General features: G+C 40.9%; 2 protein-coding genes across 5 annotated transcripts; both read left to right on the forward strand.

Annotated features, from left to right (window-relative positions):
• Positions 1 to 855: 855 nt before the first annotated feature.
• Positions 856 to 12,393, forward strand: ppp6r2b (protein phosphatase 6, regulatory subunit 2b). 4 transcript variants are annotated; one of them, XM_029276908.2, is made up of 25 exons: positions 859 to 1,126; positions 2,566 to 2,712; positions 2,823 to 2,978; positions 3,086 to 3,184; positions 3,518 to 3,704; positions 4,696 to 4,833; positions 4,921 to 4,986; positions 5,368 to 5,480; positions 5,556 to 5,669; positions 5,823 to 5,943; positions 7,462 to 7,623; positions 7,700 to 7,930; positions 8,041 to 8,105; positions 8,184 to 8,299; positions 8,390 to 8,475; positions 8,572 to 8,649; positions 8,746 to 8,843; positions 8,933 to 8,990; positions 9,289 to 9,410; positions 9,538 to 9,713; positions 9,832 to 9,988; positions 10,442 to 10,521; positions 10,613 to 10,808; positions 11,919 to 12,053; positions 12,302 to 12,393. In XM_029276908.2, the coding sequence occupies exons 3-24, from the start codon at positions 2,851 to 2,853 to the stop codon at positions 12,049 to 12,051; spliced, it is 2,724 nt and encodes a 907-aa protein (XP_029132741.2). In that variant the 5' UTR covers positions 859 to 1,126; positions 2,566 to 2,712; positions 2,823 to 2,850; the 3' UTR covers positions 12,052 to 12,053; positions 12,302 to 12,393. The 4 variants fall into 4 exon arrangements, with proteins under 4 accessions (XP_065813317.1, XP_029132741.2, XP_020486944.2 ...); XM_020631288.3 differs by having other exon boundaries at positions 860 to 1,126; positions 11,919 to 12,047; XM_029276906.2 differs by lacking the exon at positions 859 to 1,126 and adding an exon at positions 1,279 to 1,397 and having other exon boundaries at positions 11,919 to 12,047.
• Positions 12,394 to 16,450: 4,057 nt separating this feature from the next.
• Positions 16,451 to 21,691, forward strand: LOC109982166 (MOB kinase activator 2). Its single transcript, XM_020631269.3, has 5 exons — positions 16,451 to 16,870; positions 18,438 to 18,577; positions 18,884 to 18,980; positions 20,196 to 20,320; positions 20,408 to 21,691. The coding sequence occupies exons 1-5, from the start codon at positions 16,788 to 16,790 to the stop codon at positions 20,644 to 20,646; spliced, it is 684 nt and encodes a 227-aa protein (XP_020486925.1). The 5' UTR covers positions 16,451 to 16,787; the 3' UTR covers positions 20,647 to 21,691.
• The last annotated feature ends 1,105 nt before the right edge of the window (positions 21,692 to 22,796 follow it).

Genomic DNA, 22,796 nt, shown 5'->3' on the forward strand with positions numbered 1-22,796 from the left:
AATTGTAGTCTACAAAAACGATTACAGTCAATTTTGTCTCCAATTTAACTCAACATATACGAGGGATCAAATATTATTATGGACATATTTCTGGTTTTCATGATTTCATGGCAGATTTTGTCATCTTTTCTTCATGTTTCCAATTAATTGATATATAAAAATTGACCTGAGGGCCACCTTCAGGGTTGATTGGGGCCGCCAGTTGCCCACCCCTGGTGTAGTGTGAGAGAAAGGTTGTCTATTAATTTGGTTTGCGTGTGAGACTTTAAATTCAAGCATCAGCTACATATCGCCGCCTATGAGGGACAAAAAATGACTAAAGTATAAATAAATGAATAAATAAATGTTGGGAGAAACAAATATAATAATGTATAAATAAATAAATAATTAAATAAATGCATCAATAAATGTATAAATAAATATATTCATATATTTATTTATGTATTTCTGTGTCCATGTTGTACAAGGAAAAGTAAATATGTAAATGTATTCATTGATGTATTGTTTTCAGCATTTATACATTTATTGATGCATTTATTTAATTATTTATACATTATTGTATGCATTTCTTCCAACATTTATTTATTTATTTATTTTTTAGTAATTTTTTGTCCCTCATACACGCCGCAGCACTTGATGCTACCCCTGACAGCAGTTTTTTTTTTTTTTTTGAGGGTGACAGAAAAGAAATAAAAAGTTAAATAAAAGAAATAAAAAGTTGGTAAATAAAAAATATAAATAAATATAAAAAATATAAATAAAAAATATAAAAAATATAAATAATAGAAAATAAATAAAAAGTTGGTCTGGTGTTTACACATTTGATGGACAGCCGAACTTTTGATTACGTTTTTAGGTATCCGCCATTTTGATTTCCAAATCTGACAGATATTTTGTTGGCTGCCTTGCAAGAAGTATAATTTGAACATTGTCAACTCAGCCGCTCCGCAGACCACCCACCGTGTCACGGCAGCGTAAATGACATTTACAACCGGGGGAAGGGGTTAGTAGTATCTGGAAGCTAACAACGCAGACATGATGGGCCTCTGGGTGACCTGACAGACGAAGTCGCAGAGTTTGTCTGTTAAGCTTTGCAGGTGGCGCGTGCAATGATGATGGACAAAAGGTAAAATGACTCTTTGCCTTTATGTTGGAGATATGTAAGCACACCCCGACTCTGTGTGGTGTGTGTGTCACTGTCAAGTCGGAAGATGTTGCATGTTCGGATGGATGAGGAGGACATTGCATCCTAATGTTAGCCACGCAGCCGCAACAAAGTAACCGATGTGATCCTTTGATGTGTCCGCCGCTTACATCCGGTCGGTAATTCAGTGAAATAACGTTAGCAACATGACTAAGACATTGTTAGCAGGTTGGTTGAGGGTTCTGCATGCTCGGTAAGTGACAGCTAACAGCATCCGTTAGCAACAAGGCCTTGTTTAGTTACAACAACAGACCGTGATTGTGATGTTGTTTAACATAAAAACAATTAAAAAAATACACTAATAGCTTGCAATGCGAAAACGATGAAGTCCTGAGGTTTACAGTCTGAGCTTTAAAGCACCTGTTTGTTATTAAGCATCAACATGTTTGTTGAAGGGATTGGGAAACAGTAACTCCAGGACAGCTTATTTCGCTGTTTCGAAGCGATAGACGGTGAAGTTAAATGTGTTTACACGACTTTAAGATGATATTCATTTCCCATGGTGGATATATTGTTCATGTCATTCATTCAATTCATTTTATTGTACATGTTCGTGGGGGAATAAGTATGTTTGATGTAAGAGCTGATGGACTGAGTCCTAGTGCACATTTATAAGCATGAAACACTTGCTGTATCTGGTCTGATTTAAGTGTATAGGATGGATGCCTCCTATAATATACATCCTAAACCGTCTCAAGACATACTTCTATATTTTAGCATTCGAGTCCCCTGGTCCTGAATAGACCATTTCTTTCAAGTTCCTTTGTTGCTTTCTTTATATATGTATATTTCTCTCTTGTGGACGTTGTGATCTGAAGTTGTTTATTTTTTAATGCATTGTACAGCACTTTGGTCGGCTGTAGCTGTTTTTAAATGTGCCTTATAGATAAATATGACTTGACTAAATATGACTATAAAGCCACTGTCCAGTAACAGTTCCTGCCTGCTGTCACCGTCACCAATCCCTGTTTCAAATGTAAACAAATGTTCTGAAAATGTAAGACTGAGACGTTTTCTCACTACTCAATCATATATTTTGAATGGAAGTATTTATAATTCACCTTTTAATATTGAGTTTCTTTCTTGGGGTAGGGCTTGTTTTGTTCGATTACTCAATTCATTAGCTGCTGATTGGACGTGTGAGGCTATTCTCAAAAACTCCACAACACAGATGTTCAGCACTAACTCGATTACAGCTGCATTGCTTCCTGTTATTTTCCAGAGAGCAGTGCAAACGTCGTCTCTGCACTTAGTTAGAACTGACTTTAATCCTTCTTCTGACTCAATAACAGACTGAAAAAAAAGTCTTCCTTAATATAATTGTGTAACATTTGTTGTGTCTTATATTGCTTCATCACCAGGTTGCAGCCAGTCTATCCAGGATTAGTGTGTCTGGTGTTTGTATCTACATTGAGGGAATTCGCTGATACCGACTGAAGTCCACACCAACATATTTTAACAAAGCAATGGCTGTTTAGCAAGATCTGGCTTTGGGTCCTTGTCCTAATGTAAGATCATTCAGACAGACAGTGAATTATTATACACAGTTAAATGTGTTACATTTACATGTAAGTTACTCTGCCCATGATCCCTCATGATATCCTCTTCTCTTCAAAAGCTAAGTGTGTGTGCCTGTGACGGCAGCCATGTTCTGGAAATTTGACTTACACACATCCTCTCACCTGGAGGCTTTACTGGACAAGGAGGATGTCACACTCACTGAGCTCATGGAAGAGGAAGATGTGCTGCAGGAGTGCAAGGCCCAAAACAGGAGGTCTGTGTATTGTTGGCTTTTGCAAATCTGCTTTATATTAATATTATAACATTTCAGTTTTCTGTTATTCCTGTTGGTGCTAACTGGTGCTTCTGATGGATTTGTAGACTTCTCCTCTTCTTGTGCCAGGACCAATGCATGCAGGAGCTGGTCCGCATGATTACCACAGAGCCCCCTACTGGTGTAGAGGAGATGAGGCGCTTCAAGTAGGTGGTTGGGCAGAAAGTGCTGATGTTGTGTTGTATCCAGAAATATGTTCAGCTGGTTCTGCAATCCATAACATCTCTGCCATTCTGCTGTAAAGATTAGAGCTCGAGTGTGTTCAGATCCTTTAAAAGAGGGTTCTTGAATCACCATATTATCAAACCATGGATTGTGTATTAAACACAGAGGTTACTTAAGTACCTGTTAGATAGTCCACCCATGTAAATACACATAGTCCAGTTTTCCAGATTACTTTAGTATTAGTGTACAACAGAGCTAAGAAGATTTGTTTTTGTTTTGATTTCATTGCCAGGTGTTCTCTTTATTTATTGCAGGTATTCAAATATAGCATGTGAGCTGCTGACATGTGATGTGGGAGTGATCAATGATAAGATGGGTAATGAGGAGCCTCTGCTGGAAACTCTCTATGCCTTCTTGGAGCAGCCGTCCCCACTTAACCCCCTTCTGGCATCTTTCTTTAGCAAGACCATTGGGAACCTCATCACACGGAAGACTGAGCAGGTAACACACACAGACTCACACTGCCGCTGCTAAATCAAACAGCATACTCGGAGAAGATGACAGGTTTGTTTTTTTTGTGTTCTCCTGATTTAATTCACAAAGCCTGACGGATGCTTGCAGCAAAATCAGTGAGAGTGCTCTCTTTGGGAGATACTCCCACAAAGATGGCTGTAAAGTTCCTACATACAAAGCAGTCCACATAGTTCAGGTTATGCAAAACACAGGGTGCGGCCGGAGGATTGAAGGTCAGTAGCTCTGTCCATCAGAATGGATTTTTGTTCAAGAGAAACGGCTTAAAAAAATGTCTGAAATGTTGACATTTGAAGTTGATATTTATGTTAAAAAGATGATTTAAAATCTTGCAGATCACCCCTGTGAACTTGACCATCACATTTGTCGATGTCATGTATTCTTAGATTAGGAAAGGGATCGTATAGCTGTGAGATGTTTGCATAATCTTTTGTTTGTAATTATTCTTTCAGACTTAAATTAATGCACTTTAAAAGTTGTTTTGCAAAGTGGCCCTAAGAGACTTTCAGCAAGGCAAAAAAAAGAGGACCATTACCAAAGGCAGCCACATGATACCTTTTTCTGATAATGAAGCGATATTTTTAGGGTTTAAAAGACTCAGATATTAAGCATATTGAGTATTATGCACTTTAGAAGATGCAGCAGACAGGTCTTTGATGTGCATAAAAACAGAGAGAACTGACTTTAAAGGGCATTAAGATTGATTTGTACCTCCACGTGCAGATGTTCGGAAATATTTCCTTCTTCTAAAGATGGAATTTAATTAGTACTGATAAAATCACTTTAAATTATTTTTTAAATGACTTCATGTCAGTAAGAACATCCTTCATAAGTCATCACTCTTCCAGTGATCACTTTAGTCGGTGAGGTTGCAGGTCCTGTTCTTCATTTGAGTTTGGCAACATGATTAGTATTATGTGTTTTTATCACGGTGTTTCCTCTGCTCTCGGTTTTTGTTCAGGTGATTCATTTCCTGCGGCGGAAGGAGGGATTCCTCTCCATGGTCTTGAAGCATATTGATACATCAGCCATGATGGATGTGCTCCTGAGACTCATCAGCTGTGTGGAGCCTCCTCCACTTCGACTCGAGACACTTACTGTATGAGACAAATGGGCCAACATTTTCATTTCATACATCGTACATTGTTAATAATGCAATAACGTGTTTGTTTGTTTTTCTTAACAGTGGCTGAATGACGAGAAGCTGGCCCAGAGACTCATAGAGCTCATTCACCCTGAAAGGGACGAAGAGGTAAAAGGAAATTTTAGTTTTTCAAAATTAATCAGTAAATGATTTCAGTGATAAAATATTCTGCACTCACAAGCTGTTTTCACATATGCACTCCTGAACATTTCTAGAGAATTTCAAAAGGATCCTCTTGATCTGGTTGTTCACCCATGCACCTCACAGTTGGAGACGTTCCCTGTCGAGGGGGGGTCGAAGCTGCAAAGTTGGCTATAGAACGCTTTAATGAAAATATTCCCAGTGTAGCTACACAGAATCAAAAACATCAACGAAACAGTGGAGATGAACGTACTGGCGAACAGAAAGCATAATGCAGCAGGTCAATTATGTGCATGAAGATCACATCGGTCACATGGTTTCTTTGTGTTCAACTTTGTTCCTCCACAGAGGCAGTCCAATGCATCACAGACTTTGTGTGACATCATTCGTCTGAGCAGGGACCAGGCCAATCAGCTCCAAGAGATTTCACAGCCTGATCCTTTGCTTACAGTGCTGGAGTCGTAAGTCATACAGACACACGTTCAATCTCTGAACAGGTTGGGAAGGTGACGACTGACTCTATTGTGTTTCTACAGGCAGGAGTCTGTGGAGCAGTTGTTACAGAATATGTTCTCAGGAGAGCGTACCGAGAGCTGTATCGTCAATGGGATTCAAGTTCTTCTTACATTACTGGAAATCAGGAGGCCAGTGTGAGTGTGACGCGGTTTCAAATGTGAAGAAATAAACATCACTTCTGTAGTTTTGGCCTTAATTTATTTTCTAAGATTAAATCCGGGTGAGGTTTGTCATTCCAACAATTTGTTTCCTGATTTTGATCCACTTTTGATCTTTGTTCATCACAGGGTGGATGGTGTGATGGACGCTCAGGGATTTGAAAGGAGTTACACCGTTAACAGCAGCATTTTGTTGGCCATCCAACCACACCTGAAACACTTCCACCAACTACTTCTGGAGCCGCCCAAGGTAGATGTCATATTGGTAGATGTTTGAGATAACTTAATGCTAAACATGTGTATAAATTGCTATAAATAGAAAAATCAGACATCTCATGCAGGTAAAAACATCAAGATGCTAGTGGCAGAAAATATGAGTATCAAGAATAAAATAGTTTTTATTCTGACATTAACAAACTGTTGTAACTACTGAGGGTGAGAACACTCCATTAATGTATTCATATTACCAGTCCCTCTAGGAAATCACAATGTCTCGATCACAACTACTGTTATTTTAATTTAGATTATGATTCACACTTAACATGGTGTAGATTAAGAGCATTATGTTAAAGGTTACATATTATTATTCTTTTCAACCAGTTTCAATACGTCTCAGAGCTCTCCAAAGCATATCTGTGGAGTTTCTCCATAAAAATCCACTCTGATCCTGTATTTGATCATGCCTATAAACCCCTCTATTTCTGCCCTTCTCAGAACAGGCTGTTTCTGTGTCTGTACCTTTAAATATGTAAATGAGCTCTGTCTGACCACGCCCCCTCTCTGGAAGAGCTTGGGTGGCTTGACCTTTCTTGCACCATGCCCCATTGTTTACGGTGAGAAGGCAGACTCAAAGGACAGAACAAACACCAGCTGTGGGAGTGTCACCCACCTAGGGGAGGGGTTACTGCCCTTTGTGATGTCACTAAGGGCTAAGTGGAGCAGGCGAAAGATGGAGAGGAAGGAATTTTCTCATAATTGGCGGGTTTGTAGACAGACTAGAGACATATTAGTGTTAGAAAACCGAGGTAAAGTGTACTTTGCACAATGTGACCTTTAAGAAAAGCTCAGTTTTCTTGGCTTATGTTGTGTATAATCTGAAGTTCTTTGAACCTGAAGGATATGCACCTTTGGTTTTGCTTAATTTTATTGGTATACAATCTTTCAAGATGAATTTGTTGTATTTTTATTTGTTTTAAGGTTAATTATCATACAAACAGTTCCTAAACAACAGGGGATGCAACTGCTTTGCTGCTGCTGTCATGCAGACCTCCTCAGTGCCAAAACATTCACCATTCATCTTTACGCAGTATGCACGAGGTTTAATATGTTTGTGGTACCCACACTGATTTCTTCATAAGATATCACAGTACTCATGTCATTAAGTAGTCTCCTTTACAGATTTTATTATTAAGCAGTTTGATTGATGAACAAAAGCTTTTATTTGATCGCCACATTTAATCATGGCGAACTCGACCTGCACTCTGACTGATTATGAGGATATTAAATGATACTAATTTACACAATAAATATGTAAAAATCAGGCTTTTTAGGCAGCAAGCATCACAAAAAAGCTTGTGAAATCCTGAAGAGACTGCAATATGAATATTTTCTCCTTCTTTCTGTGCTTCAACCACTTTCATCAATAGTCATGTTGGAGTCTCTGACATTTAGATGAATGTTGGGATACAGTAGTTTCACCTGTGTAACAAAAACCTTCTAAAAGTGCAGTCTTTGGTTTCCTCTTTGCCCTCTTTACATGTGCCTTTAGCGAAATCCCATGCTGACTTCTCTGGGTGTGCTGACGGAACCCTTAGGGAACACACGTCTCCATGTAGCCCGGCTGGTGGCTTCTCTGCTCTACACAAGCTCTGCGAGTCATGCTGTCGTGGCACAAGAACTATGCTGTCTTAACACGATGGACCTGCTACTGGTGAGATGTGCAAACATGCTGCATTATTTAGAGCACAGATATCAAATGTACTACTGAAAACATTGCGTTTTTTTAGGACTTGTTCTTCAAGTACACATGGAACAACTTTCTGCATCTCCAAGTGGAGCTCTGTGTTGCTGCAATCCTCCGGCCCTGCGCCCATGAAATGAGGCTTCAGCCTGGCTTGGGATCCCAGAAAGAATTCAACCCTAATCCAGATGACTCACGTGATCAGGCTGTGCCTGAAATCACCTCAGAACCTTCAATCACCCCTGACAACACTGCACACAATCTAATGGTGACACATGTAGGTGTCTCTGCTTGACTTGCACGGACGTTTGATCCTCTGAAACGTCTAGTTTTATGTCTCTCAATTAATCAAAACAACTGATTGACTTTATCTTTGTCTCTCACAAGTTGTTTCAGCACTGCCACCTTGTCCAGAGGATTCTGGAGGCTTGGGAAGAGAATGATAAATTACAGTAAGGAATTTTGAGATGATTGATGATGGTGTTTTTGCTATCACGGGGCTCCATAAGTGTGGTGCTATGTGTGTTCAGGTCTGAAGGTGGAATGAGAAGAGGGTACATGGGACATCTGACCAGGATTGCCAACACAGTAGTCCATAATCTGGAGAAGGGCCCCGTTCACACTCAGATTAGTAGCCTCATCACAGGTGTGTGTAGTTGAGTGTGCTCACATTTCTATGTGAAAGAACGTGATGGTAAAATGTAAATTGCTTTTACTAATGTTGATGTGGATGCAGAGCTCCCAGAAGACTACAGAGGGCGCTGGGAAACTTTTGTGGATCAGACCCTGTCAGAGGCCAATAGAAGGAACACTATAGACCTGGTAAGCGATTGCACATGCTTATCTACTTCACAGTAATAGCTTTTTTGTACACACTTCCTATTTGGCATATGTGGTGATTTTTTTTTTTGTGTCCAGGTTGGTACTGGAAACCCACGCCCTTCTTCAGAGGATGATATGGAGAGCCCATTCCCTAAAGAACTGACATTACAGCAGGTACAAATACTCCGAGTGAGCACACATGCAAACACAATACTGAGGCCTTATGTGAGCAGAGAGATTGAATCTGTTGTTTTTTTGTATGTGTCTAAGGCTTTTTCAGACTACCAGATTCAGCAGATGACAGCTAACTTTGTTGATCAGTTTGGCTTCAATGATGAGGAGTTTACTGATCATGATGACAGCATTGGGTAAGTGATGTGACGCTCCTCTCTGTTTTGCAGTGCAATATTGTTATTGAGTGTCATTCAAGTGATTTTTTTTTTTACTGTTATTGCAGAGCAACATTTGATCGTATTGCGGAGATCAATATCAACATTGATGCAGGCCAGGAAAGTGTGAGTGCATTTAGATTTGTTAATACATCAGTTGTTCCATATCCTCTCTGTGGGGTTTTAAAATTAAAGTTTAAAAAAAAATAATAATCTTAAGGCTATTAGAGGGCAGAAAACAAATGTAACAAACCACATAGCACCATATTATCTTACACAATTACACACAGTTGTTCAAGTGACTGCACACATTAAACAATATTGATTAAATCAGGTTTAATGTTTTATTTTTAGGCAGCATTATGACTATTGATATGAACTACTTTAACTCAACACAGCTGGTTTGTCCACCTCTCATTTGCAGTCTAACACAGCTGTGTTTGAGGCCTGTTCCAAGGAAAGGATTCAGCCGTTTGACGATGACGAAGAGGACATTTGGGAGGAGAAAGAGATCAACTTTTCGACACAAACCAAGTCTCGTAACAGGTAGACACACCACAGTGAATAGAAAAGGCACTCAACAGTTTGTTTGGAAGTTCTTTATATATATTTATGTTGTGTACGTGAATGATTTGTACCTGCTCATTCAGTCAAACGTTTCATTTGGTTCAAGGTTCGGCGCGTCACAGGTGTCGCAGAGCTCAGTGACCAGTACAGCGTGTGATAGGACAACAGCTCCTTCCACCGAGGCCTCTGACAGAGCACCAGACTCAGACTCTGAGGAGGAAGAGAAAACTGAAGATGTCCTGGATCCTTTCTCAAGCTTACCCCAGATTGATGCGACAAAGAGTGAGAAATATTTAATTTAATAATTTCACAATTCATTTTTGCTTTATACTGTATGTGGAGTAGATATTTAGCAGGAAGCTTATGTACAGTGGATGTGTGTGATGCTCTTGATACCTAGACACTGGCTGGATAGCAGACTTTGGAGAGGTGAACTCCCAGGCACCTGCAGCAGGAACAGGATTTTCAGCCTGGGACACTCCACAGCCCCAACAAGCTGCCACGGAGGCCGAGGAGAAAGGATGGGCCAAGTTCACTGACTTCCAGCCTTTCTGTTGGTGTGTCTGCCGGTGGTCTCAATATGAGAAATGTATTCAAGGATTTTGCTGAAAGCATTTTTAAGGGGAAAAAAAAGAATAAATATGCATTGTCATGGCAGACAAATAGACCATAATTAAAATGGATGTAGTTTCAGTGACGTTTCCCATTTTTCAGAAGCAGACTTTTGAAGCCCATCAGCGGCAGTCACCATATTGAAAATGCAATCTCAAACTAACTTTCAGTAATATTAGCAGCAGACAAAGAGGTGGAGCTAATGGGGCCTTAAACTGACTGGCAAATAGTTACAACTAGAATGCAAGTTTGCATCTATATCTGAAATAAATGTTCATTTTTAACATAGGCAACCACAGATGATATAATGGGAACAAATGATCTCAGTGCTGTGTGAATGTATTTTATGGACTCGACTGCATTTTTCTGAGTGTGTATCTTTGGTCTTCTGTTACCAGCTCTGAAACGGGCCCTAGATGCAGCTCTCCCGTGGACTCGGAGCTCAGCGGATCAGACAACACCAAACCAAACCAAAACCGTAAGTTGCACCAAATGTTGTGAAAATGAACCTCCGACTACCTCGTCGCTGATGTCAAAGTCACACGATGACTCTCCTTCACTCTCTGCAGCGTGTGTGTGGAGTGTGTGTGTGGCAAGAAAAGCTCCACTGGTGGCATCCGACTCGTCCTCATCCAGCAGCTCAGACAGCGATGAGGAGGGAGGCAAGACGGTGTCCACGACCAGTGAGACCATCACCACGGGGAGTGGCAAGGAGACCATTCGGCTCACTGTGGATGCTAAAAACGAGAGGGCAGTCTTCAGCAGGTAAACACACAAAACACAAATGTGCTGTTGCTCTGATTAAATAGATGCTCTGTATCCTCCCTTTAGTGTTGTTCTCTAAAGGGCGTTATAGAGCTCTTCTAACCCGTTCCACTCCAAGTTTAACCACACAATGTGACCTCCACCATTTCTGTTTTTCTTCTGATGTTGCCTCCTCCTGTCTGTCCCCTTCTTTCTGATGTCCCTTTGACTTCAGAGTTTTCAGACCAGCAGTAAGACGGTATGTTGTGCTTGAGCTCCTCTGCTCGGGAGTGTGGAATGTTTTTCCTTAAGTTGTGTGAAGGGGTTGAAAAGGTCATCATGAGCACAGACGCGCCACATGTTTTCGTTTTTTGTTTGCTTGTTGCCTCTAACAGGATGTGATGTGATGTGACGATAACTTTAAGCCATAAAGTCTTGACGTGTCTTTTTCATCTCAGAAATATACTAACCCACATGTCGACTTGAAGAGACCCTACAGGACCTCTATCCATATGCAAGGCTTATCCCATATTCACAACATGACCCCACCGGTCTCCCCCCCTGGCATGAAACAGTCTGCTCAGCATTTTTAGAAATCAAGTGTCTAGTATCTTGTTTCATTACACAGAAATATGAGAGCACTAAGTCTGGTAGCACTGCTTTATTGATACAAATAATTCATTGTCAACAATCCCACAGTATTATAAGACCCAACTCTGTACGATATATTAGATGTTTCAGAGCGACCACTCTACTAACAGTCTGTCGGGTAGCATGCTATGGAGAGGTGTGGCAACCAGGCCAACATATTAACATTTTAACAAGCCTGTAAATTAGCAAGTCACTAACAAAATGTGCACCTACAAGCATGTTACGATGAAATCAATCCAAGTTGGACTTTTTAAAGTAACAACATGAACACAAACCTGTTTCCCTTTGATGTGGGTCAGTCACATCCAGCTGATGTCAGAAGAATGTATGCAAGGGATGCTGAACGTGCTGGGCATGATAATGGCCAGTGTGGACAGCTTAAGAGCAGATAACTGTGGTGAAATGCAGTCAGTAGCAGAGACAAGCATCTGAAGTGTATCTTAACAGCATGCGCTTCTTGTTTTTTTTGTTTTATTCCAGCGATGCGGATAAGGTGCCAGTAGAGGGACTCTCCATCAAAGAGAGAGAAAGCGAGAAAAGGAAGAAACATGGAGACGGTCCCGGCCCAACCACCGCCAGTCCAGCTACCCAGTCAGCTGCTGTCACACAGTAAGTGTGCGTGTGTTTTTGTGCATCTCAGTTAAAGTCAAGTGGCACACCTTGAAAGGAGTGATGTCACTGTTAATGTCAATAGTTAGACCTGTTCTTTTCTTGCTACAATTAAACAGTCATCTTAAAACCTGGGTAGAAAGCTTCTCCCAAGATTTCACCGTACAACTCTACTAATGTCTTCAAAATGTATTAATAATAGTTTTAGTTGTATGAATAGTTTGTAATATTTCGATCATGTTTTTGATTTACAGAGAGACGCAGCCCTCTGCTAATGGACCGGCCTAACGCAGCAGCACTGACACACACACACACACACACACACACACACACGCTTCATAATCTTCATTCAACACACAACCATGCAACTTTGGCTTCCTGTTAGCAGCTCTTCAAAACCCCTCTCGTCCTAAGAAGAAAAGGAGATCCTCACTTGACTGTATGTACACTGGATAACACACATCTACACATGGGTAACCCCGATCCCTCCTGCACCTTCATGGCATAGTTGCACCTGAACCGTTTCAAAGAGGAATGTGTGTTTTTAGAAAAAAAAAACATTATAGTGCCGGAACCCCCAAAGCCAAATTCTGTTACACAGATATATATATGAACTATGAAAATGGTTTTCCATTGAATTTTGTGGAAACATTCGATCTCTTGTAACGAGCAGAGGCTACACTCAGAGTGGGCCAGCTGGGGCATTTGAACACTAAGAAAACAACAAATATTACATTTAATTCAGCATTGTTTGTGCATGATAAACACTCTCTGAACATTAAATCATAGCCCAGAGAATTTTTCTATCAGAGCTTTTGACTGTTTACACTTAAGTAAAAGACTGTATTCAAATTATCAGCCACGATTACAAAGCCAAAATGCAAAGCTAGCTACCATTTTCACTTCAGCATTTTTAATGTACATGCCGGGCAAAGTTTTAATCAGTGCAGTTAATGTGCAAGTGATAACACATTTGGCTTAATTCATGTGCAGACTTGATCATTTCTTAATCAAAGTAAGGTTTCTCTGCCTTGATCATGTAGAGCATTAAGGCTTTTTTTTCATGTGTCTCTTCCTCCTCAAACCTCTAATGTTGCTTAGAGTTGTGCGTGTGGTGTGCGTGCGTGCGTGCGTGCGTGCGTGTGCGTTTGGTGTGGTGTGTGTGCGCGTGTGTGTGTGTGATATATGTCAGTGATTCAGAGGGCATTCTCAGGTGAAATGAGAGGTATGCGGATACAAAGAAAGCACACCTGTGTAACACACACAAACACACAAACAATCATATACATGTGTACACAACCAAATCTTAAATCTATAAACACGTGCAAAAAACAAAAAGCATCCAGAGGACAAAGTGATGTACACATCTTATTTCATATCACCCTTCAATGTAATATTGTGGAATTTGAACCTGTATTAGGTTGTGGCTATTATTGGTAATATGTAAGCGTAATATAAATGTAAACAGTATATATATACACATTATATCTATTTTTGGAATAAATCCAATGTATGGAAGGGCGGTTCTTTTGCAGGTTGCAACGTGTATAATGTACGGTATGTGTGTTGTACTGTTGAAATGAGGCAATAATGATGTCTGTGTTTCGGTTAATACCCCAGCATCAGTTCCTGTCCTCTGCTACTTACTTTCTACATGGAGGTTTGGGAGTGTGAGTCTGTAGTGTGTCCTCCATGTGATTTACTTTTATTAACTTGGGTCTGTTAGCTAGTCGTATGAGAAGAGAACGGTCATCACAATGCGGACTGAAATGCTGCATCAACTTTCTTTCATATCATTTGTTTGCACATTTTCTTCATAATTGCAAAATTGATTGGCAGAGAAAATGAAGGCCTCTCTTTTGTTAATCAGTTGTTTCTTCTTTTAATAACGTGATCTAAATCCAGCCTCTCAATTGTGAGGATTTTCAGCTTTTCTTTGTCTAATAAGTGCTCTAAAAACTGAATGTCGTGGTCAGATAAACAACTATTTTAATCACTTTGGGCGGCAAGAAATTGCAATGCATTGTTTTTCTCATAGGACATATTAGTTTATAGACCATATAACCACATGTTGAGAGCAATCTAATCAAAACCAATGGAAATCATGTTAAATACCAACATCAACAAGACCAGGCTTGATTAAAAAAAAACAGAGTGATCCACACAGTCATGCTTCACTTTCTCTTTCTCCTCGTCTCTCTCTATCTCAGGGCAGGAGTTGACTTTAATTGCATATTTGCCTGTGGAATGATTCACGTAGATTGTTTGTATTTATTTATTTTGAAAGCACTTTTTCAAGAAGCACTTTTTGGTTTGTATTTGGGGGGGGGGGTGGCAAGTGTCAGGACATTACTCCCAACTCAAAGAAGTGGTAACGTTTGACTTGAATGAGTGAATAATGTAGATACTTAGTTTATCTTTGATGGTTTCTGCCAAAGTGTGTCTTCCCAGCAGTTTACAACTGGCTTTCATATGTGTGAAGTAGCGTCCTCTCTTAAAATGGTTGTACAGTTGTAGATTGATATAAAGCAGTCTTTGTTCGATCCTTCTTTCATGTCATGTGACGGAGTTATCAGCAGTAGGAGAAGATGCCTCGCATCCAAAACAGATTCAACTAAGATCACAGACTTTTTTTTTTTCTCCCCCCTGCTCTTTTTGTTCAGAGCTGTTTGAAGTGAATCACCAAAGGAAGCAGGCGTTAGGGTACGAAAAGAGAAACAAAAACAGGGCTGCTTCTTGTCAGGATGTGCACAGGGTCAGAATATATCATCCTGTTTTTAGCTAAACCTCAGCACTGCATCTGACCCTTAACCTTTTGATTTTGAAGTGTGTGTGTGTGTGTGTGTGTGTGTGCGTGTGTGTGTGTGTGGGCCTCCTTCACAATGAGAATCTGGTGTGTGTATGCAATGTAGCTACGATGGTGTGTTGTGATAACATGCAATATGGCAGGCGGTACAATACAGTCATCTTCAAGTGCCATTCAATTTGCACATTAGTTTCATTCATCTCATTGAGTATTGTACACAGAGATGTTCCGAGAGCATGTTTTCCTTCAGGATACCAAATCCCAATACCTAGACTTGTGTATTGATAAATAATAAGTTCCCCTCTGATACTAGGGCCATAAATAAATATATATTTATTAGAGGAAAGCCACAGATTGTTGACATTTGGATAGCTGTCTCTATTCTCACACTCTCTGCTAGCATCACAATGTTGTTGTATGTTATTAGTTACCTGAAACCAATAACTGGTTATGGCATTGGATTGCTGCATTCAGTGGAATACTCAGCGTTACCTTACCTTATACTGCATTTAAGGAAGTATCAGGGGCCTGTACAGATCCTGATATCGATATCCAAACAACTCTTAATTCTTCAATCTTCACCTCAAACTTAAATTGGGAAACACGAGGTGTCAAATAGTTTCTTGGCTCTACCGTCTGTTACTTACTCAAGTCCATTTAAATTCTGTCTAGTATCGTAGCTTATCATACAATAGTGTGAGTGTTAATGTATGTATGTGGGGAGGGGGGAGTTGTGTTGTTGAAATGCCTTTTTTTTTGTAAAGTGGACTGATGCTGGTGTTTTTTTTCTTTTTCTTCTTTCATTTAGAGAGTAATGTGTCTGTTACCTGTTGTCAATTTAGCTTGTAAATTCAGATATGAATACCAATAAATGTGTCTGACCAAAAAGAAGTGTGCGCCTGAGTTTTGTCTAACCTTTAAATCCTGCTGTAACACACACACACACACACACACACACATGTAGAGTACAAACACACATGTAGAGAGAAAGAGAGCACAGATCCTTGGTGGCACAGATATGTTTACCTTAGGGGCAGGTGAGCTTCCCGCTCTCTACTGTGTGTCTTGCGAAATAACAATTAACAATACATCTCCCCAAGTGCAAACAGTAACCCGCCTGTCACATAGATCTTACTTTGCTGCAGGCAGAGGTGAAATGAGTTTGGGTTACAGTGAGGGTGGGGGGGAGGAGAACCTTCTCCCGCACAGCACTTTTCAGTTTGGAGTCCCGTCTATACATCATTGCCCTTGCACTATATTTGTGTGTGTGTGTGTGTGTGTGTGTGTGTGTGTGCGCGTGTGTGTGTTATCATTACGTGATCCCCAATATATCAAGTGTGTCATCACATTCTTCTAAATTTTTACGAGCATAGCCAAACGTCTCCCCCCTCTACCTCCTGTGATTGACCACCACCTTTACTCATCTGCACCTGCATGCTCTATCTGCAGAGAACGGCACACATGTCGAGAGGGACAGTGTGTGTGTGTATGCAGTGTGGGAGGAAAAGAGGAAGGGGCAGAAGGCGGAGTTGTGTTTTGTACTTTTTTATAGGGTTGTGGAGAAACCTGCCTGTCCGCTCGCAGCAGAGAGAGGCGGAGCCTGTGGGGTGTGGGACTCCAGACAAAGAAGACATATACACACTGATACTGGGGCGAAAAGAGAGGCAAGACAGCTGGAGAGCTTCGCTTTTTATTTTTTAACCACCAAAGAAAACAATCTTCAAGTCCTGGACTAATTTTTTTGTGTGTGTGTTTTGTTCAACTTTGTCCTTGTGCGTTTGTCAGCTTTATGGATTCTTCTGTGAGCTGAGGGATGTTTGTGCTGGAGCAGTGGGTGTCATATCCTGCCTGTAGTGTGCCGAGTGTGGGTTAGTATGTGTGGGATGGAAAAGTGGGGCTGGCACAACCAACAGCTCCGCTCTTAGCTTTATGCCATGGGGGGTTGCCATAGTTACCCCTCGGCTAAGAAGGAAGACAGCAAGACTCTTCAGTCATCTGACATCAGCAGTGTAAAGCTGTAAGTTTTATTTCTCTCTTCTTTGTAGAAACTTAAGTTCATGTTTCCGCCTGGCAACCAGTTTTGTGTCGTCTTTTAGTCGTAGAGGGCGTGTTTAAATGCACTGACGAGATGTATTTTGGGGAGAAACATGACTAGAGAGCTGGCTCCACATGGTATACTGAGGAATGCTCTCCAGATAAGAGTGTGTGTGTGGGTTACATATTTGTCTGATTGCATCAGTGAAGGTGGATTCCTCGAACAGCGGGAACACATGTGAGCTCCGAACTAAGACAAGGAAAGACTTTATGTGTGCTAGCGTTTTTTTTTTTGAGGCAGCTGGCTGTGCTGAAGAGGAATGTTTATTTCCCCCACACGGCTCGGCAGAAGTGAAGGTAAACAGACAGCACAGGAGCAGGAGGAGAGCAGGGTCACACACACAGAGGAGTGTGTTTACACCACAAACACAACATTACAAGTAGCTCCGGGTTCATTGTGTTTGTGTGCTGTGACAGCAACTGGTAGCCAAGAGGCGGTAATTGAATTAATGCCATGGAGCCGGGGAGCAGAGCAGGATGTTAACAAAAGAAGTTCCTGTGGACATTAGGGAAGTCTGTCACGGTTGTATTTGCACTCCTGTACCTTTGTAAAGCTAATGTTTACATTCTTCTCTGTCACTTTTGCCCTTTCTCTACCTCTCCTGACCTTTACTGTGGACAAAAAAAGGAGCTTTTGAAATCATTAAACTAACTTCCTTGCATTGCCCCCACACACACACACACACAGACACACCTACAGTGAAACCCCCACAGAGAGCACTGTGTTTCACTTATCACAGTATGCAAGGTCACACTGAATAAACTCTCAGCTGCTGGGCGAGCAGACGTCTAAAAACTGAGCACAGCAGCTGCATGACCGCTCGACACTTTGAAATATTCCCTTTAATTCAAAGTGCACGCTAAAAGTGAAGCTTTGAAAGAGCCAGAGTGTAGACCACTCATCATCATCATCACCACCCATAGTATCCACTTGGCAGCATGATTTGACTGTATGCAAAGAGGGCGGCCTCTTTGCATACAGTCAAATCATGCTGCCAAGTTTGACTTTCCAGCACATGTCGGCGTTCACAAACATCATTCCTACTCTCACACTCTTGGAAACTTGCTGTATCACAAGTTTCCCAAGTGTTACACACTATAAATCTCTGTAAACCTGTACCTTTTCAGGATGCATCAGCAGACCTTAAGCCCGCTACCTTTATCGCCCACAACATAATAAGTCTTTGCAGTTATTTGCTGTGTAGCACTAAGCGCTGCCGCTTCATTAACAGTAATTACTCTGGCTCTGAATTGACTGCCTTCCATTACATTAACTGCTGGTTTATTGGACGTTCAGGTCTGCCGTTACAGCAGTGTTTGCATGTGTTTGCATGTGTGTGTGTGTTCCAGACACAGAGGAGGAAGACAGATAAGAGAGAGTGTCAGAAAGAGTCAAATGTGTTATCTGCTGGATGCAGCTGGAGTCATGAATCCAAAGACACTGACACCACTTGTCTTTGCCTCATTAACCCCCGCAATGTCTTCCCAAGGGGAATTAACAACAACAATCTGGAGGAGCGTCCGTATCTGCTGCAGCAGAATTTGAGCCAGCAGGTCGCACGCACAGACATGGTCGCCCTGTCAGCGCTGCCCCCTGGCGTCGATCGGGCAGAGTGGCTCGCCAGCAACAGTGAGTGGACCCCATTGAACACAGCTGAGAGTGTGCATATGGAGTCAGATTTAAGTGACATCTAGAGAGAGCAATTCATCCAATTAGCCCTCACCTGTGTTTTTTATTTCAAAAAAGTTATTTTATGTGCGTGGCAGGTGTGAAACAATACAATTTGTTTTTTGGGGGGTATGTTTAATTGCTCCCTCTAAATTTGACATAAATCTGATTCCATGCGTGTGTACCCTCTTCTCTCCTTCAGCAACAGACAGGATTAATGTACAAAGTCATTTTTTCCTCATCGATTTTTTTTTTTTTTTTTTCCAGCTGTGGCGTTTTTCAAGCAAATTAACCTCTTCTCAAGTGCGCTGTCTGAGTTCTGCACTCCCAGCACCTGCCCGACAGCCTGTGGACCAGGCGACACGTGAGTAACTAACTATCATAAAGCCCCTACTTAAAGGCCCCATTCTCCAAAATCACAAGACACATTATATTGACTTACTTTCTCCTTGCCAGATAATTGAAATGTGGACATTCAGAGATAAGCACACATTGCTGTTGAATTTGTCTGAGGTCAGTTTTTGACGCTTTGGCTTGCAAGAGTGAGATTGGACAGCATCCAAATAGATTTCTAGATACATGATGGCAAAAGTAAATATCCATTTTTTTTATTAACTCTGCTGCTTTAGTAAAACATTTAAACAAGCTCCCTTTTGTGATGGGATAGATAGCTGATACACTTCCTCAGGTCACTTGAGTCAACATCAGTCGGGCCTCAAATTTCCATCCTGGAGCCGATCCCAGCTGTCATTGGGCAATATGCAGAGTACACCCAGGACTGGTTCGCTAATCAAACACCTAGAGATGGACAAACACTCATGCTCCTACTCACCACTACGGGATATTTGGAGTGACTAATTAACCCAGCGAGCATGTCTTTGGACTGTTGGGGAAAGCCGGAGTACCCGGAGGAAACTTATACATGAGGAGAACATGCATCAGGGATTCAAATCAGAAACCGTCTTGCTGTGAGGAAACAGCACTAGCCACTACACCACAGCACAGCCCAGGCCTCAAATTGTGTGTGGAGTAGAGTCTGTAGCCTGCTCGTAACCTCTGCCTCCGACTATAAGCTGAAATAGACGTCCCTTATTAAATGACATGTCTGCTAGCTCACTGGAACTGGGTAATGTGGGTAATGTGGGCACTTGACACAGGGAAAGAGGCTTTTCTCCGGCTCTGCTTGCATAGATTTTGGTACTGTTTGACTATTTAAAATACTTCATCCAACAATGTTAGAGGAGTGCAAGACTTAATTGTTGCATTGGTTTCAGAAGTTTGCTGTTGTTTTTATCACTTGTTTTGAACTTAACCCTTGAGATAGCAGACCTCTTTGCTTTGAACACATATGAAACAGAATATGAAATGCACAGCTGTGATTTTAGTTTTTTCATGATCTCAAAGTAACGTTAGCGATGTATGTCCAACACATAGTCGACTATGAGTCATCATTGTTAAATATTATATTTGAACCTACTAGGATTACATCATAATATTTAAAACACAGTGTCTGTTTATTTGCTTTATGATGGGGACCGTTATCGTGTTAATTAATGATGGCATGCGTTTGGTGTTTCAGGGTTTATGTTTGGACCGATGATCACGGCAGGAAGCTCAAGTGCTCTGCGCCGCTTTACTTTGACTATGCCATGTCGTACATTCAGGAGCTACTGACTGATGAAGAGGTGTTCCCCACAAAAACAGGTAAAAATATATTATATCCATAATTTCATGCAATAAACCCCAACTTCACTCCAATCCTTAAGTCCTTCCCCCCTTTTTCCCCTCCAGGCTCCGTGTTTCCGACCGGCTTTGTCTTTCTGGTCCAGAAGGTGTTTTTGCTGTTTTTCAGGACTCTTGCGCACATTTATTGGTCCCACTACAAAGAGACCCTCGCGCTGGGCCTGCACCCACACCTCAACACACTGTTCACACACCTCACACTCTTCTGCCAGCAGCACGGCCTATTGGACCCAGAGGACACGGAGCCAATGCAGGACCTTATCACAGCTCTGGGACAGCAAAGCTGAACCTACGGAGCAAACAAAAACATGTTATACACTCATATTTCCACACGCTATTTTACATATCCGTCACCACTCTGGGCTGAACTCCGTCACCACTCTGGGCTGAACTCAAATTCACAGAATGGCTGATAGAAGAGAAAACAGTTCTGGAGCATCAAGGAGTCCATTTCGCTTTAATAGCTTTCAATAATCCAATCAGACCAGACCAGTGTCGTCTGGTCCTTATGTATCACTTATAGCCATTGTTATTCTGCATGTTAGTGTATTCAAACGGGCCTGGCATTATTATATTTCCAAAAGGTCAAAATCTTCAGGATGACTTGTGTCCGGTGTCTTTTTCCTGTGAGTCATCAAATGACACAAAGAGTTCAAGTTCATATAAAAAAAGTGCCATTGTTACATTTTGAACATTTGCTAAAACCCATAAGGAGATGTAGCAATGCAAATGTGAATAATTATTCATGACTCTCCATCTGCATGAAAACCCGTAGCTCTACATCTGAATGTATGGTTCTGTTCTCTGTAATAAACTTTTATTAAGGTTGAGTAAAGAATTAGATTGCATTTTAGTGATTTAAAAGTGTAATGAATATTGGGAAGGACACATTTTTCAATGGCATGTATCAGTCTTATTCTGTTCAGTATTAAGTGTTTTTCTAGTGCTGCGAAATCAACACGTCTCCAAGTGTTTAGTTTTAGAGAGAGGGAGCACCACCTGCAGGAAGCACAGGAGTCCTTCATGTTTCCCATTTTAACCTTCACCGTCAGCCGCAGTTCACTGCAGTGTGTAAATGTTTGATTGGTTGGCTGCAGCACATCGGATCTGAAATAAAGAGCTGAGTTTCCGCTTTCATCTGAAGGTGTCATAAAAACCCTCCAGTACTCTCAGAGCTGGAAAGTCTGCACTCACTGTAAACATTTGTTATTGTTCATTTTATATTCAGTGACTTGGATTGAAGCCAAAATAATAAAAAACATGCAACTGTTCAAATGCAAATGGTCTGAGTTGTAGATCTTAACTGGAATAAACATTTGGCTTGGTAATCAACACAGTCAGCAGTTGGAGCTGCATATACAGTATGTAAACCAATCTGCCACAAGATGCTTCATTTATATACAGAACATGTCCGAGAATGATCAATGATGAGAAAAAGTGTTCTGAACGATAACAGTAATTCTCAAACTACATGATAACTGTCTGCACTTAATTAATTACAAACAACACCTTTGAATAGGTAGTTTGGTAGACTTCACTGGTGCCAAATAGACAAAGTTAGGGACTAACCCACTGACTGATGTTAGCATACTGGGTGATCAAATCCCAGTCGACATCAAATGATGGTGGCAAAGAATATTAGAACAAGATTATTTCTAAAAACTTCAGTATAGGTGTGATAACCATGCATCAGTATCAATATTACTTCTACTCTGAAGAGCGGCTGGAAATCCAAAATAAATATATAAGTCATGGCTCGATGGCAAACACAAAATTCTTTGTGAGCATTTCCAAGGAGGGGAAAAATCCAGGAACTGCAGGGATCACTTCTTTATGTGGATACAAAAGATGCTTTTGCCTTTTCTTCCACTGCGAGTTAGAAAAGAATACTCGGGTTAAAAGTGATCAGATACTGATAATATGAAGTCACTCTCAGATGGCCCTCAGTATATCTGTGAGCAGAGCATCACTCTGTGCCTGCAGAAGAAGTCAATGTGTAGAGTGTGTGTATTTGTACAGTAAAGAGAACAAAAAAAAACTATTCTTATGGGGATTGTTAGATGTGTTTTTGTTCAAACATAATAGAAGTCAGGGCAGGTTTGTATCAGCCCATTCACTCATGATAACACCTTTTATGGGGTAAAATTGTGAGCATGTAGTCTCATTATTTCACCACAAAGATGTGCAAAATGTTAACTCATAACAATGGAAAAAACTAAATCTAAAAAAAAGCTGAAAACAATGGTATGTAAAACGTGAAGATTTTTTGGGATATTATTAGAACTGCAAGCATTATCCTTCCTCAAATTAAAAAACAGGACGACTAATTCCATGAAAGATGCAGTAAATTTATCGAAACAAACTGTGGAGAGTACCTGCAGGATTAAGGGGGATACTAAGTCAAAATTAAACTGCCATCTCTTTTTACCTTTCAGCT

This window comes from Labrus bergylta, chromosome 7 (assembly GCF_963930695.1).
Source record: "Labrus bergylta chromosome 7, fLabBer1.1, whole genome shotgun sequence".
Classification (NCBI taxonomy): domain Eukaryota; kingdom Metazoa; phylum Chordata; class Actinopteri; order Labriformes; family Labridae; genus Labrus; species Labrus bergylta.